Here is a 16,842-nt window from a genome sequence, read left to right as displayed (position 1 = left end):
CATCACCTCCACTAGCTTTGTTCATAGTGATGCTTCCTAAGGTCCACTTGACTTTTCGCTTCAGGATGTCTGGCTCTAGGTGAGTGATCACACCATCGTGGTTATCTGGGTCATTAAGATCTCTTTTGTATAGTTCTTCTGTGTATTCTTGCCACCTCTTCTTAATATCTTCTGCTTCTGTTAGGTCCATACCATTTCTGTCCTTTACTGTGCCCATCTTTGCATGAAATGTTCCCTTGGTATCTCTAATTTTCTTGAAGAGATCTCTAGTATTTCTCATTCTATTGTTTTCCTCTATTTTTTCGCACTGATCACTGAGGAAGGCTTTCTTATCTCTCCTTGCTGTTCTTTGGAACTCTGCATTCAGATGGGTATATCTGTCCTTTTCTCCTTTGCCTTTTGGTTGCTGAACTTAACAGAGACACTCCTTTCACCTTTTCCAAGCTGATGAGGAGCTAATGAGACACTGCTGCTTTCAAGTGGCACAGCCTCCTTGGTGGGAAGCCATAGTCTCTCTTTCACACCACTTGAAAATGGCCACTTAACTTCCTGACTAATTAAAAAACAGTCAGAATGAGGGCTCCAAATAAAAGACAGGATATCAAAATTCTACATAAGGGTTTGCTTTATTTCACCAGTTCTGTCACAGAACTGGGCACAGGCAGTGCCCTTTTATGGAGAAGCCATTACCTGTAGAGAATTTTAACTGACTCAGAAAAACAAGATGATTCAGTCCTCTAAAATTATATTACTTAGAAAGAAGTCCCTTGAGGTGATGCTAGATAGGAGTGAAATATCATTTAATGTATCTTGACATACTAATGGAACATTTATTTTTATGTTATGAGCAAAGACAGGTATCCCCTTTGATAACTGAAAATCACTGGGGAGAAAGAAATATCATGTCAAAGCATTGTTTACATAATTAAGGTGTTAGCGACATATTCCTTGTCCTTTCATCTAAACAAAAATTTATTAGACATATATTCACATAGAGTGTTACACTGTTTCTTCAAAATGGTGGACTGTATAAAAATCAACGGGATATGAATGTGAGCAAACTCTGGGAGATAGTAGAAGACAGCGGAGCCTAGCATGCTGCACCCCACAGGGTCCCAAAGAGCTGGACCCAGAGCAACTGAACAATAACATAAAAATCTGTTTCATTAAGAAATCATCTAAAATACACCATGCAATGCTTTTATGCAGGAAGAGGCTGGGGATAAAACTAGAAACCAACCTGCCTTTCATTTTTCCAGGAAACCAAGAACTCTGGCTAAAAATGTCTTTGTTCTCCTCCCCCTGGCAGGCGGTCTGGGATTATGTGTGGCAGGAGGGAGGGGGCAACGCGGAAGCACTCTGTCACTGCGCCCTTTGCGCTGGCTGGCTGGATGGTAAGCTGGGAGGAGAATTTATAGTGAACCAGTACAGCAACCCACTCCAGTATTCTTGCCTGGAGAATCCCAGGGACAGGGGAGCCTGGTGGGCTGCCATCTATGGGGTTGCACAGAGTCGGACACAACTGAAGTGACTTAGCAGTAGTATAGTGAACCACTCATCATCTTGAAAATAAAGGTGTGCCAAGTATGGGGTAGCATCTAGATTCAGAGAAGACAGAACTGTAGGCAGTCCTAGGCATAAACAGAAACACGAATCACTGGCTAGAAAGAGAAACCGAAGTGGATGAGTGTATGGAAAATAAACTAAGTCTTCTCAATTTTTCCAGTAGCCAAGTCCATTGTTTGGGGAGGCAGAGACAGAGAGAAAGAGAGAAAGAGAGATGCTATTCTAACTACCATGTACCTAAGCCTGAGACAGAGAGTAAAGGACCTCTCATCTCAGGATGTTTCAAGATGCTAGATTTTGGCAATAAAAATTAAAATGCAGTTACACCTTTTAAGAAAATCTAGATCGTAACTTCAAGGCAATTTAACTTGAGAGAGATAAACTATCGAGAAGTATATGTAGAGATAGTGAGGTTCTAGGACCAGGCTCAGCCATCACTATCTGAGGACTCTCATGGACCAACCTCTCTGAGTCCTTACTTGTTCATCAGTATAAAAGGAATGATAATATCCATTCTGCTCTTCTCACAGGGTTGTTGAGAACCGAGTATAATGAGTATGTGGAAATACTTTATAACAATAAGACATTAAAAAAATGCACAGTGGTAATGATAGGCAGTATCCTAAATTAGCTCCCCAAATTTTCTGCCCTAATCCTCAGTACCATGAGTAGGATGAGATAATTAATGCCCTTATTAGGGCATATCTTAAATGTTATCTTAAATGGAAAACGGGATTCTTCAGTTACTTTTGAGTTAATCAAAAGGGGGACTATCTGGTGAACTTAATCTGTGTAATGTGATTGAATGAACCCATTAAAAGCAGAGTTTTCTCTGGCTAGTGCAGAAGAAGTAATGGAAACTAACAGCATGAGGGCATAAAGGGACCACGTGACAGGAAATTGTACAACTTCTAGAAGCTGAGAGTGGACTTCAGCAAGGAAATGGGACTTCAGTCCTATAACCCCAAGGAACCGAGTCAGGACAACAACCCTAACAAGTGTGGAAGCTTATTTCTCTCTGTGGCTTCCAGATAAGTGCCAAGCCAGGATGGCAAGTTGATTTCTGCCTTGTAAGTCCCTCAGTAGAGAGAATGGAATTCACCCAAACGTCTAACAACAGACAGACCTGGGTGTTGCTGTTTTAAGTTAGTAAATTTGTAACACAGAAATAGAAAACCAATATAGCAACATTATTTTTAATTATTTTAAGAGTATACTTTTAAATTATGGAAATTGAGCTTGAAAACATTGGTGTGCATGATCAATAGTTCAGTCATATCCAGTTCTCTGTGACCCCCTGGACCACAGTCTGTTAGACTTCTCTGTCCAGGCAAGAATACTGGACTGGGTTTCCATTCCCTTCTCCAGGCGACCTTCCTGACCTAGGGATGGAATCCCTGTCTCTTGCATCTCCTGCATCCTTTGCTACTGAAATTTACTACTGAGGTAGGCAGATTCTTTACTACTGAGCCACCTGGGAAGTCATTGGTAGTTGAATTCTTGTTTTAACCTTAATAATTGATATTCTATAATAGTAAGTGATTGGTCTTAGAGAATAGGAATTAGAGTGACAGTTGCTATTAATTTTGATGTTGGCCAAAGATCTATTCCTTAGCTTTATATTTTTGGTAGGTGGAGAATAATAATGAGAAAATCCATCCAATGCAAATATGTTTCATAAGGAATTAAAAATGCCTTCTCTTTGACACCATGCCAGTTTGTTTTAATTATCAGTGTGACCTCACTTTGGTCTAGTATTATCAAATCTTTGCTTTTCTACTTTTAATTTAAATGAACATAGGAAGAGGTCTGTTCAAGAGCAAGGAAACACACCTAAAGAAAACAGACTGAAAATATTCCGTCTCCTCAATTTACTTTCTCATCATCCCCAACTAGTGGAAACAAGCTTCCAGTCAAAGAGTTGCCACGATCACATTTATGCAGGTGGAAGGCTTCAAAGTTCTAATCAAAATTCTAAGGTGAAAAGTCAAGAACAAAAACATTCAAAGGGGCCAACTGAACATTTACTCAGTTTCAAGCAGGGATAAAAACACAAAGCCTTATGATATCGAAGCAGGGGTCAAGGTACCTTTTCGATTCTGTTTTCTTGAGATTTCTTAAAGTAGATGGTGGGGATACCGAGTTCAGATGCAGCTATCCACTGCAGAGTGGCTCGCAGCTCCGTGTCAGGACACTCTGGCTCCAGGTCAAAGTTGATCACCAGCAGGCTCCCCTGGCGGCTGGCTGTTCCAACCGGCGTTCCAGAGGCACGTTCTGAACACAGACATAACCACCTTACTACGCTTTCCATGGGAATATCATAGGCAAATTGCATCTCAAAATTATGGGAAAGTGGCTTACCCTCCATGGTTTCTGCCTGTCCTTTAAGAATCTCCTTTTCTTCTACCAATTCACTTTGGGAGAAAACAACAGTATATGGTTGGTAATGTTTAGGAAGAACAAGCTGTAAATGGAAGATGAAGTGATGGGTCTTATTGATATAAAAGCTCTTGAAATATATTTATGGTTTTTGTGGAGTAAACGAATACTAGAGAAGTACTAACATGGCTATTACATTGGACTGCTGCTAAGTCACTTCAGTCGTGTCCAACTCTGTGCGACCCCATAGACGGCAGCCCACCAGGCTCCCCTGTCTCTGGGATTCTCCAGGCAAGAACATGGAGTGGGTTGCCATTTCCTTCTCCGATGCATGACTACTGGGTCTGAAATAGATATTCTTGCCCCTAAAAAAAAAGCCACATAAACTGCATGGTTTTGGTTGAGATGACTGGTGTGGGAGACTCTGAGAGATGCAATTTTCAATTCTTCTCAACCTTCCTTCTACAAACCCTCACAGGTTTTAATAGTCAAGAAAATATTTAGTAGGTAACTAGATCCGATTGGAGGATTTATCCTTCTTCTGCATTTTATTTGTCATTTAAAGGATCTTGTATTTCCATCTCAAAACTGATTATTTTTCTATACCATGATAGCAACATAAATTTGCATTTTAGTCTGGGAAAATATTTTTCTACATATTATCTGGTTCTTTGACCTGAAATGAGGAAAAACACAATCACAAACTTTAGATCTTAAGTTGTACAACAAAATATCTCAATTAGTTGAAATTTTTCTTTTTTTTTTTCATTTTATTGGGAATTGTTAGCAGGCTGAGGGTTGTTTAGAACTAGAGACTCATAACTGAAGTGAGTTCAGTTCATTTGCTCAGTCATGTCCGACTCTGAAAACTGGAAGTAAGGATCTCATTAAATATAGGCATGTTGAATATCTGAGGTATTTTCATTATAGTGAGTACTTATTAGGGAGCCTTGAAAATAGTGGGAAGCTTTAGTAAATGATTTTAAAATTAGAGTATATGTTCCAGTAGCTGGAAGCAAGTGGCCATATTGGGAAACTCATCATTGTCCCATATTTTTGTCCTGTCTAGAAATTAAACTGTAGGTGCTCTTAAAAATGTGTCTCTTAAAAAAAAAAAAAATGTGTCTCTTTATGGGGGAGGATTCTTCCTTATATTCTCTGTTACTGCTAAAATCTGGCTAGTAAATTCCATTGTATTCCTAACGCCCAGAGAAAGTACAATTGTTCTTTCACAAACACCTATTTGTTTGTGGAAGAATGGCCAATTTCCCAAAGGGTCTGTATTTTTCGGTAGATCTTTATCCAAGGAACATAAGTGAAATGAGCTACTAGATACAGTTTCTGCTGTTATGAAGCAGCAGGATGCTAATAGGGGTAGTAGAGATGGTCTTGGTTTTCTCTTTCTGTATTCTGTGGGGTCCTAGACTCATACTGGGGAGAAAGACGGACAACTAAACAAATGTTGTCTGAAGGAGAAAAAGAAATTTGCCCCAAAGTAGTTTTGTTTGTTTTGTCTCCTTTCAAAACCAAAACAGACCCAAGATAATGTTTATGTTCATCTCTAGCTGCGAGTTATGGCTGTGTGGCTCAGTGAAGGATGCACTGCAACTTTTAATCACTGAGGAATATTCCCGCAGGCAGAATACTGATTGAATAGTGACATAAAAGTGCTTTCGCTATGGATAATAATAATAAAAAAAAAGAACAGGGAGAAGCTTTAGCCCTATATCTCATTTCTATTTTTCTGAAATTTCAGAAATCTCCAAATAATGTCATAATGGTCAAAACTAGCTTTTGGTTCATTTAATTTTCCAGAACAATCACAAATTCTAGATGAAGTCCTGACCTCATGTTGCACTCCCTTTATATACCGTATTTCATGCCTTACTGATTGTACTTTTTTCCCTTGGTATTTTAGAAAGGCCTCATAATGTGGGGAGCAGGTGATGTATCTCCATCATAGTGCCATTTGGTATTGGATTCATTAATGGCAATAGTCCCAGGTGTCTACAAGAAAAGGAAAAGCCTCTCACACTATATTCTACTGAACAATAGTTTTTGTTGGTTGTCATGGTACATTTTAAATGGGTTTTTGGTTCTCTGTATCCATCTAGGTAAAATGACATATATGTCTGAACACATGGATAAGCTTTATCCAAAACGATTATAGTATAAGGGATAGACTCGAAATATAGAAAGCGGTTGATGGTAGGGTGAGGCTACGGCACGCCTGAGTTCTTACTCCAGTGACATGAAACCACACGTCTCCGGGAACCTTGGTAGGACAGACATGATGAAGCCGGTGGTCGGGCACAACCTGAATGATCAAAATGGATTGCCAGATGGAATCAGAGTAGCGGGCTCACAATCACTGCATCTCAGTGGCTACTTACTTAATCATGGGAGAAGATGGCATGCTTTCCTGATAAATGTCCAGGTCCATAATGCCAAGACTGCTAGTGGCACTACTGTTGCCATTGCTGACAAAGCAAAAGTTTACATATTAATGCCAGTCTCCGCCACCTGGCCACACTGCCGACACCGACGTTCCACCATCCTAAGAGGTCCTTCCTTTGATCCCCAGGAGAATATTGCTTTGTGTCTAGGACCCCTAAATTGAGGTTTATTTCTGACCAAATCAGGAGAAAACACAATAAAAGACTCTTTTGACTCACCACCATCATCCTCATCATCAGTATTTTGTAATTTCTGCAGTGGGCTCAGACTTGGTGGATCACACCTGGTGGGTGACAATCAGCATAACCCCTTTCTTCCTCATTCTAGTAGCAGTGAGGATACTTATCCATCAGCAACAGGCTTCTTGGGTATACCTCCAGAGACTAAGATACTTCTGAGAATGCTGGCTTGGGGGAGATCTTCCTGCTTCTTGGCTTCTTGACAGAAACCAGTAGGGTTTTCCCTTTGCCATTCAGGGGATTTTTCTGAGGCATATTCCATAGGATATGCACTTGTCTCATTTTTTTTTTTCCCTATGGGGCTACAGAATTTGTAAGTACAAAGTTGGGTAATGTCAAAGTTTTATAGCTCCTTTATCTTAAAATCTTGGAGAAGGAGCCACATCTGATACTTCAGTGTGTTGTAGAGAAGGAGGAATTATATATTGTATCATTTTTGTAGGTTGCACAATTAACATATGGTCTAGTTACTAGCCTGGAATCTATTTACTGAAACACAGAAGAGTTGAGCCCATTTTTAGGTTCTGTCTGTACTTGCACAATGGAATGTATCCAATTTCACCAAACTCACCATGTGTCCTCATACCTTCTCTAATTTCCAATGACTTCTCTTGCAAGTAAGGTTTTCTAAGGATGTGTGCTGGAGTGTTGCGTAATGGAACGGTCTTCCCTCTGGAGTTCTATGAATAAACAACTGAACCCCCTCATTTCAAATTCTTGTCTTGGGTTTCACGTGGGGGTACTGAATGTATTCACTGATTGAAATTTGATGACTCAAACATTATGCTGGAGGTAATTAACTGTATAAACTTATGATAAACCCAAAGATTCAAATTCTCTTTGCTTTTTATCCCTATACTGCAACATTTCCACCAGTGTTTGAAATGTTCGATAAATCATTTAACACTGTGACATTTTCTAAGTCTAAACAGACTGAACTGCAGGAAAAAAAAGAAAAATCTTTCCAGGAGGCATACACTCAGATGCAACTGAAACCACTTTCCAACTGATCTTTCTGGAAAGTCCTTAGACTTGCTGGCCTGGTATCAAATAAGATTTGGGATAGAAACGTGAAGATTGTTTCATTTTCACCTCACAGAGGACTAGTTTTTAGTTTATGTCTCCTGAATGGCTTAGGTTCTCCTAAATCTAATCTCTCTAAGCTCCTGTCTAGCTTTCTAGAGCAACAATACAGAGGGCAGGGCAGGGCAGAAAAAGGGAGGAACAGTAAATCCAAGAAATACAACACAGTGTGAAAACACTTGCCTCATGTAAACCCAGCCTCTCTTGCATCTGAAATACAAATGAACCAGAAAGAATCAAACATACCAGCTGTAATAGCAACTCATTAAAAAAAAACAACAACAACAAACCTCACAGTTGTCACATAATTGAATGCACTAGCTGGAGCCTGCAGAGAAGGGAACACAGATGACTCTCAACCTTGGTCGAGCTAATTGAAGCCATAACTGGATATTAAGAGCTCTCAGCACAAATCATGACAGGCAGGCACTTGGTCCTAGCAGAAGCTTTCCTTTTTGCTCTTATCAGGGATCCTTTGGAGAGAATGATTTAAAATGCATTTCTGGAATCTGCGCTGAGACTTATTTCCCTGGGAAGTCAATTAAAGAGCAGGTACCTCATGGATCGCTCACTGAGCTGCAGGAAGCTGCTTGTGTCGTCTGGGTTGTCCTCCTCGTTGGCGAGCTGGGACCAACTGTCCATGCTCTCCCCACTGCTGCCAGGAGGGCTGGAGAACTCATCCAGGGCTCTGCCTTCTTTTGAGACTTCAGCCTCCGGTACATCTCTGGCATCAAGGGTTTCACTGTAGATGGTAAGACATTACTAAGAGTGTAGGCATAAGACTGAACTTTTCCGGGGAACCTCACTGCCCCTAGTGTATATCCCATATATTATTAAGAGTTTGTATGTGTTTGGGGTAGAGCTGTGGGCACACTAAATATTCTGTAAATTAATGTGTGTGTGTCTGTAAAGTTGCTCAGTTGTGTCCAACTCTTTTGCAACCCCATGGACTGTAGCCTGCCAGGCTCCTCTGTCCATGGGATTTCTCAGGAAAGAATACTAGAGTGGGTTGTCATACCCTCCCTCCAGCGGATCTTCCCAACCTAGGAACTGAACACAGGTCTCCTGCATTGCCGGTCCTTCACTGTCTGAGCCACCAGGGAAACCATAAATGAACATGTTATTGTTAAAACTGCCTAGCTCATAATTAGATGCATACTCTCAATTTAGGTAGCCCTACCTGTTAAGTCCCAAGTGGAAAGATCTGGATAACTACAGTATGGAGATGTGGCAGTTTCTATCACACTCTAGGCAAAAGAGTTGGGCACAACATACTGACTGAAAAACAACTGCTGCTAACACTTGGTGGACTTTCCCGGTGGCTCAGATGGGTAAAGCGTCTGGCTACAATGCGGGAGACCCAGGTTCAGTCCCTGGGTCGGGAAGATCCCCTGGAGAAGGAAATGGCAACCCACTCCGGTATTCTTGCCTAGAAAATCCCATGGACGGAGGAGCCTGGTAGGCTACAGTCCATGCGGTCACAAAGAGTCAGACACGACTGAGTGACTTTCTTTCTTTAACACTTGGTGAAAGAGGGTTCTTGACAAGTTTGACTTTCCATTTGTTTGCCCGGCAGTTATACACGCACACATACACAGGTGCTCTAGATTAGGGATCAGACCATTTCTTTGCATCCATTTCCTCAGTCTGTCCCAATTTCCTAGAGCACACTGCAGATGTAGTGAGGTTTGCACCACAGGAGAGGAGGCTCAAAATTAAGACCCTAGGACACATCTGCCTCCTTTTCTTCAGGGAGAGAGGGGAGAGAGAGAGACGGATGGAAGAGAGAGAACTTTGCTCTAGATTATAAATAAATTAAAATCTTCTCTGTGGAGAGCAGTTGGTGTCACCATCCCGGAATATAAACAACCAGCTCTAGGAAAATGAAGCTCTGTATCTCTCTAGAAGTCTCTTAACTTGAGGGTTTGTAATTGATCAACCATCAATCCAGGTGCCAGGGCTCTTGGCTCAGAGAGCTGAATGTACAGAAATGGGGAGAGATTCATGCAAACTTTTCTCCACAGGCTCATTGAAAACTAATAGCATGGACGAGAAGGGCTTTAATGACTGTAAACAAAAAGCAAGAGTGTATTTTTCAGTTGATGATGAAGAATAAGGTAACTCAGTGAGTGGACACTGGAATGCTTTCCTTAGCCATTGTGCACTGGCTGTAGAGAGTATTGAGGGCTTCCAGTGAGGACTGTCCTCAGGTCTGGAATTGTCTTGCCAAGGTTATACCCTTTCCCAGTGAGTACCCCAAGGATGCGATGATACAGAGCTACAAAAACCTACTCATTGGCTCCATTTGCACTAAACCTGACAGACCATCCCGGTTTCAGGGTTTCCTGGAGGCTGTGCTGTGCTTTCAGTTGTAAACACATTCGGGGAGGGGGGACCATCTCCCTCTGTCTAATCTTGTCTTGCCCTGCTCCTATACATGGATGTAGACTTTTCTCTGGAGAGCACTCCAAAAATTATCTGTCTGCAGCTCTCTTCAAGATCTGTTCCTGGGACATACAATTTAAGATACTTGATAAATTTCATTCAGAATTCTTGTGTTAGGTAGGAAGTTAGGCATGAGTAGCAAGGGTGGCCTACCGGAAAAAGTTGCAATCTGATCTCTAAACCTAGACTTGCCCAGGAGAGCACACAGTGGATACACACTAACTGCAGGGGCTTCCCCAAGTAAACTTAGTGAGCTAGAAGCCAATTAAGGGCTCATAAATATTCTATACTGATTATAACAGACTGAATTATCAGAAGGCATGCACAACAGAGCAACTTTCAGTCGACCATGAGCATATGACCATCTGCAGTCCCTTTCTTGATTGCTAGTGGGTACAAGCCCTAAAAGTCTACATAATTTTCCTCAATCTTAGAATGAGTACTGTTATCCTTTTTCCAAAAATGATTGTATTAAAAAAAAAAACAAAAAAACACCTCAGTTGGTAAAGAATCCGCCTGCAATGCAGGAGACCCTGGTTCGATTCCTGGGTCCGGAAGATCTACTGGAGAAGGGATAGTCTACTTACTCCAGTATTCTTGGGCTTCCCCTGTGGCTCAACTGGTAAAGAATCCGCCTGCAATGTGGTAGACCTGGGTTCGATCTCTGGGTTGGAAAGATCCCCTGGAGAAGGGAAACGCTACCCACTCCAGTATTCTGGGCTGGAGAATTCTATGGACTCTGTAGTCCATGGGGCCACTAAGAGTCAGACATGACTGAGCGACTTTCACTTCATTTCACTTCAGAGAATTTCAAATGCTTAATTTTGGGAGTGTGATTAAATACCACCTCTGAAATGTGAACATGTCACCTTGGTAATTTCACACAAGATCTCAGATTCCTTCTCACAGCATCTGGACAAGTGCGGTGTTGGGGTGTGGCTGCTTCCAGTGCAATCTGCTGCTAACCTTTGGTGCAAAGAGACCCATATAAACTTGATCTTTCTTTCAAAAATGTTGAGATTTTCTAAATTGAGCAAGGAAAAGGGGTGGGGAGGAATAGATGCAGCCAAAGAAACATTTACTGAATTTAACTAAATTCAAATGAAAGAGAAGTTCATTGATGACAAATGGAAATAATATACATGTTCCGCCAAGTGGAAATGAGCCAAGCGTTGAGCACAAAGGAGAGAGATCCTAAGCCAATTGTTCATTTGGTTAAAAAATAATTTCCTAGACCAATTCCTTACTGAGTTAGGACCTTATATTATTAGCAAAATTCGTTCCAGGACATTTCTTACTAAAGCAGAAGTTAAATCTCAGTGATTGACATTAAACATTCAGGTTAAAAAATGAAGCTGTCAGAATATTTTATTTTATCTCAATTTCACACTCTATTTACTGTAAACTTCATATCCCATGTTACATAACCAGGAATTCAGAATGAATAATGATTATCTAAAATAGTAGTTTTCATTTTCTTTTGAGAGAAATTTATAGCTTTGCTCATTTATTTATGAATAATGCACATATATGTTTTGCAGATGTATGTGTTGGCTTTTTTTCCTACTTCTGATCTTACCGCTCACACACAGTGCTTTAAAGGACCATACTTGATCTGACATCAAATTGAACTGTAGAATTTCTGAGTCAGCAGGGACCTCAGAGACCACCTAGTTCAGAGTTCCTCCAACTTCATTTGCTAGCAAACCATTGTCATAATTTTTTCCATATATGCATTACCCTTTATAATAATAATAAAATTTTTTAAATTAGTTTATATAACCAAAATACATTTATTTTAGAAAGAAAATTTGAGTCATTACTATAAATGGAAAGCAGGAATCACTCGCCATAGGTAGACAGTAACAATAATCCTAATGTAAGTGATGGAGTTTGGGTGAAATGATGTATTATGTTGGTTTATTAGCAGTAACAAGTGAACCACTGGTATACGATGGTGATAGTGGGGGAGGCTATGCTTATGTGGGGGTAGAGGACATGGAAAATTCTCTGTTCTATCCACTTTACTGTGAATCTAAAACTGCTCTTAAAAAATTAAGCCTGTTTAAAAAAATGAAAAAATAAGGCTATCAATAAATAGCAATTTTTATTTAACAAAATTTCACTAGGAGATTTGCACAGTAAGAAGTGCAGTGGAAGTCCTTAGGTGGAAGGAAAACACTACTGATTGGAACTTGGATACACAGAAACAAAGAACACCGCAAATAGTAAATAATTTTCAAGATGATAATTGAAACTCAGGCATGCTGATAAGTGCATTAATTTTTTAATGGTCAAAACACTCTAACAAGATTGTCACTTTTGTTTCAGATCCTTCCATTTTCTGCCTCTGAGACTGTCATATGACTATGATTATTAAGTTCAGCCCTAGATTTAAAAGGATGTTTATTACATCACTAGATGGTCAACACCGAAATCAGATTGATTATATTCTTTGCAGCCAAAGATGGAGAAGCTCTATACAGTCAACAAAAACAAGACCAGGAGCTGACTGTGGCTCGGATCAGGAACTCCTTATTGCCAAATTCAGACTGAAATTGAAGAAAGTAGGGAAACCCACTAGACCATTCAGGTATAACCTAAATCAAATCCCTTATGATTATACAGTGGAAGTGAGAAATAGATTTAAGGGACTAGATCTGATAGATAGAGTGCCTGATGAACTGTGGATGGAGGTTCATGACATTGTACAGGAGACAGGGATCAAGACCATCCCCATGGAAAAGAAATGCAAAAAAGCAAAATGGCTGTCTGAGGAGGCCTTACAAATAGCTGTGAAAAGAAGGGAAGCAAAAAGCAAAGGAGAAAAGGAAAGATATAAACATCTGAATGCAGAGTTCCAAACAACAGCAAGGAGAGATAAGAAAGACTTCATCAGCGATCAATGCAAAGAAATAGAGGAAAACAACAGAATGGGAAAGACTAGAGATCTCTTCAAGAAAATTAGAGATACCAAGGGAACATTTCATGCAAAGATGGGCTCGATAAAGGCCAGAAATGGTATGGACTTAACAGAAGCAGAAGATATTCAGAAGAGGTGGCAAGAATACACAGAAGAACTGTACAAAAAAGATCTTCACGACCCAGATAATCATGATGGTGTGATCACTCACCTAGAGCCAGACATCCTGGAATGTGAAGTCAAGTGGGCCTTAGAAAGCATCACTATGAACAAAGCTAGTGGAGGTGATGGAATTCCAGTTGAGCTATTTCAAATCCTGAAAGATGATGCTGTGAAAGTGCTGCACTCAATATGCCAGCAAATTTGGAAAATGCAGCAGTGGCCACAGGACTGGAAAAGGTCAGTTTTTATTCCAATCCCAAAGAAAGGCAATGCCAAAAAATGCTCAAAGTACCGCACAATTGCATTCATTTCACACGCTAGTAAAGTAATGCTCAAAATTCTCCAAGCCGGGCTTCAGTAATACGTGAACCATGAACTTCCAGATGTTCAAGCTGGTTTTAGAAAAGGCAGAGGAACCAGAGACCAAATTGCCAACATCCGCTGGATCATCGAAAAAGCAAGAGAGTTCCAGAAAAACATCTATTTCTGCTTTATTGACTATGCCAAAACCTTTGACTGTGTGGATCACAATACACTGTGGAATATTCTGAAACAGATGGGAATACCAGACCACCTGACCTGCCTCTTGAGAAATTTGTATACAGGTCAGGAAGCAACAGTTAGAACTGGACATGGAACAACAGACTGGTTCCAAATAGGAAAAGGAGTACATCAAGGCTGTATATTGTCACCTTGCTTATTTAACTTATATGCAGAGTACATCATGAGAAACGCTGGGCTGGAGAAAGCACAAGCTGGAATCAAGATTGCTGGGAGAAATATCAATAACCTCAGATATGCAGATGACATCACCATTATGGCAGAAAGAGGAACTAAAAAGCCTCTTGATGAAGGTGAAAGAGGAGAGTGAAAAAGTTGGCTTAAAACTCAACATTCAGAAAACGAAGATCATGGCATCTGGTCCCATCACTTCATGGAAAATAGATGGGGAAAGAGTGGAAACAGTGTCAGACTTTATTTTTGGGGGCTCCAAAATCACTGCAGATGGTGACTGTAGCCATGAAATTAAAAGACGCTTACTCCTTGAAAGGAAAGTTATGACCAACCTACATAGCATATTGAAAAGCAGAGACATTACTTTGCCAACAAAGGTCCGTCTAGTCAAGGCTATGGTTTTTCCAGTGGTCATGTATGGATGTGAGAGTTGGACTGTGAAGAAAGCTGAGCGCCAAAGAATTGATGCTTTTGAACTGTGGTGTTGGAGAAGACTTTTGAGAGTCCCTTGGACTGCAAGGAGATCCAACCAGTCCATTCTGAATGAGATCAGCCCTGGGATTTCTTTGGAAGGAATGCTGCTAAAGCTGAAACTCCAGTACTTTGGCCACCTCATGAGAAGAGTTGACTCATTGGAAAAGACTCTGATGCTGGGAGGGATTGAGGGCAGGAGGAGAAGGGGATGACAGAGGATGAGATGGCTACATGGCATCACTGACTCGATGGACGTGAGTCTGAGTGAACTCCGGGAGTTGGTGATGGACAGGGAGGCCTGGCGTGCTGCTATTCATGGGGTTGCAAAGAGTTGGACACGACTGAGCGACTGAACTGAACTGATTAAGTGCATTAATTTTTTAATGGTCAAAACACTCTAACAAGATTGTCACTTTTGTTTCAGATCCTTCCATTTTCTGCCTCTGAGATTGTCATATGATTATGATTATTAAGTTCAGCTCTAGATTTAAAAGGATGTTTATTATACTCAATCTAGGATTTCTAGGTGATTCATCCCGGGACAATTTTTGTCTGTCTAGAACACAAGGATGTTAAAGATTCAGTTCAATTCAATTCTTCATATCATTGGCATCATTTCTCTCTTTTTTCACATTTTGTCTCAAATGCCAACATTCTATCTTAAGAAGCCACTCCCCCCAACTAGTTATTTTCTGTCACATTACTCTTCTTATTTTCCTCTCATCACACTCTACAGTAATCTTTTTCAAAAGGGTTTTTCCATGCACACTGTCTATTTCTCCCACTGGTGTGCAAGGTAGCCCTCTAGGCTGCTCTGTCCATGGGATTTCCCAGACAAGAATACTGGAGTGGGTAGCCATTTCCTTCTCCAGGGGATCTTCCCGACCCAGGGATTGAACCCAGGTCTCCGGCATTTCAGGCAGATGATTTACTGTTTGAGTCACCAGGGAAGCCCAAGAGCCATGGGTGCAGGCACGAAATCTTTATGTTCTCTTGTGCTTGCAGCTCCAGTGGCAATGTGTATCCCAGATGAGCATGCAAATATTTGTCAGGTGAAAATTTTTTTTCTTGAAGCAAACATAATTGAATACACAATGTATTTCTAAAAAATTATATAAGGTGAGTGCAACATGTGAATGATCAAAATTTTCAGTTTGGTGTTTATACCTTGGTCTCCAATTATCAAAAAGTTAGATAACTGCTTTTCAATAATCTCAGAGAAGGTGGATGAGTTAAGAACACATTGCTGTTCACCAATAGGATAATATTTTCCCAGAAATCAAGAACTGGGCTATCCTAAATCACTTAAGCTCTTTAAAATTGATTTAATTCGGTATGTGGACAAATGAGATGGCCTGAAATACAATAGTAGCAGTAGTGGTGTTAGTTGCTCAGTCGTGTCCGACTCTTTGCGACCCCATGGACTGTGGCCCACCAGGTTCCTCCGTCCATGGAATTGTCCAGGCAAGAATGCTGGAGTGGATTGCCATTCCCTTCTCCAGAGGATCTTCCCAATCCAGGGAAAGAACCTGGGTCTCCTGCATTGCAGGCAGATTCCTTACTGTCTGAGCTACAGTATTTCTATTTGGGTCTGATGGCCATGATGAATTCTGGTTTTACATAACAAAAAAGTAAGAATGTGATTTTTATTTCATTATGTTGAGCTTTTACGAAGCTTTTAGTAAGAATTATGAGAATGTCCCTCAGAGAATAGCCTAATAATATCTTCAGGACATGACACCTCCCCACTTCCAAACAATCTAATGTGTGCCTATGTCATCTCCCTCCCTCTTGTGTATAAGTGGGTAGGAAGTCTTTCACAGGGAATTGAGCTCCATAGTTAGGTATTTTGACACATCAAATCTCCTGATAACAACCCTGAACTTAGAAAATGTGATCTAAGTATGACTAATTTCCCTCTTGCAAATCCTGAGAATTCTCTGGTTTTAATAAAATTCTCACACTGTTTATAACAAGTTTCTCTTGGGAAAAAGATCTTCTGGAATAAAAGCAACCATATACCTTAAGCCCAAACAACAACTATAGAGTAAACATTTATTGAGTGTTTGTAATAGACTAGGTGCTGAGTTAAGAGCCTGTCTACATTTCTTTATGTAAACCTTAAGAATCTTCTGATGATTACTGCCTACAGGTGAGACAGAGTGCCTGAAGAATGATGGATGGAGGTTCGTAACATTGTACAGGAGGCAATGATCAAAACGATCCCCAAGAAAGAGAAATGCAAAAAGGAAAAATGGTTGTCTGAGGAGGCCTAACAAATAGTTGAGAAAAGAAGAGAAGCAAAGGCAAATGAGAAAAGGAAAGATATACCCATCTGAATGCAGAGTTCCAAAGAATAGCAAAGAGAAATGAGAAAGA

The 16,842-nt window shown here is 40.5% G+C and overlaps 1 protein-coding gene across 4 annotated transcripts in view; it reads right to left on the bottom strand.

The window, feature by feature from the left end:
- Positions 1 to 16,842, bottom strand: part of SPHKAP (SPHK1 interactor, AKAP domain containing) — a 190,373-nt gene that overhangs the window by 9,520 nt on the left and 164,011 nt on the right. For 2 of the 4 annotated variants that reach the window (XM_086365466.1, XM_086365467.1), the window contains exons 8-11: positions 8,281 to 8,466; positions 6,339 to 6,425; positions 3,928 to 3,980; positions 3,656 to 3,840 (exon numbers count right to left, since the gene is read on the bottom strand). In XM_086365466.1, coding sequence (XP_086221592.1) covers positions 3,656 to 3,840; positions 3,928 to 3,980; positions 6,339 to 6,425; positions 8,281 to 8,466 — 511 coding nt within the window. The remainder of the gene's footprint in view (positions 1 to 3,655; positions 3,841 to 3,927; positions 3,981 to 6,338; positions 6,426 to 8,280; positions 8,467 to 16,842) is intronic. The other 2 variants (XM_086365471.1, XM_086365476.1) reach the window with 1 other exon arrangement.

This window comes from Bos grunniens, chromosome 2, assembly GCF_055505025.1.
Source record: "Bos grunniens cultivar Pamir isolate PY7600 chromosome 2, Bosgru_T2T1.0, whole genome shotgun sequence".
NCBI classification, from domain to species: Eukaryota; Metazoa; Chordata; class Mammalia; order Artiodactyla; family Bovidae; genus Bos; species Bos grunniens.
Note: the sequence above shows the minus strand (reverse complement) of the source record. Positions and strands in the feature narration are given on the sequence as shown.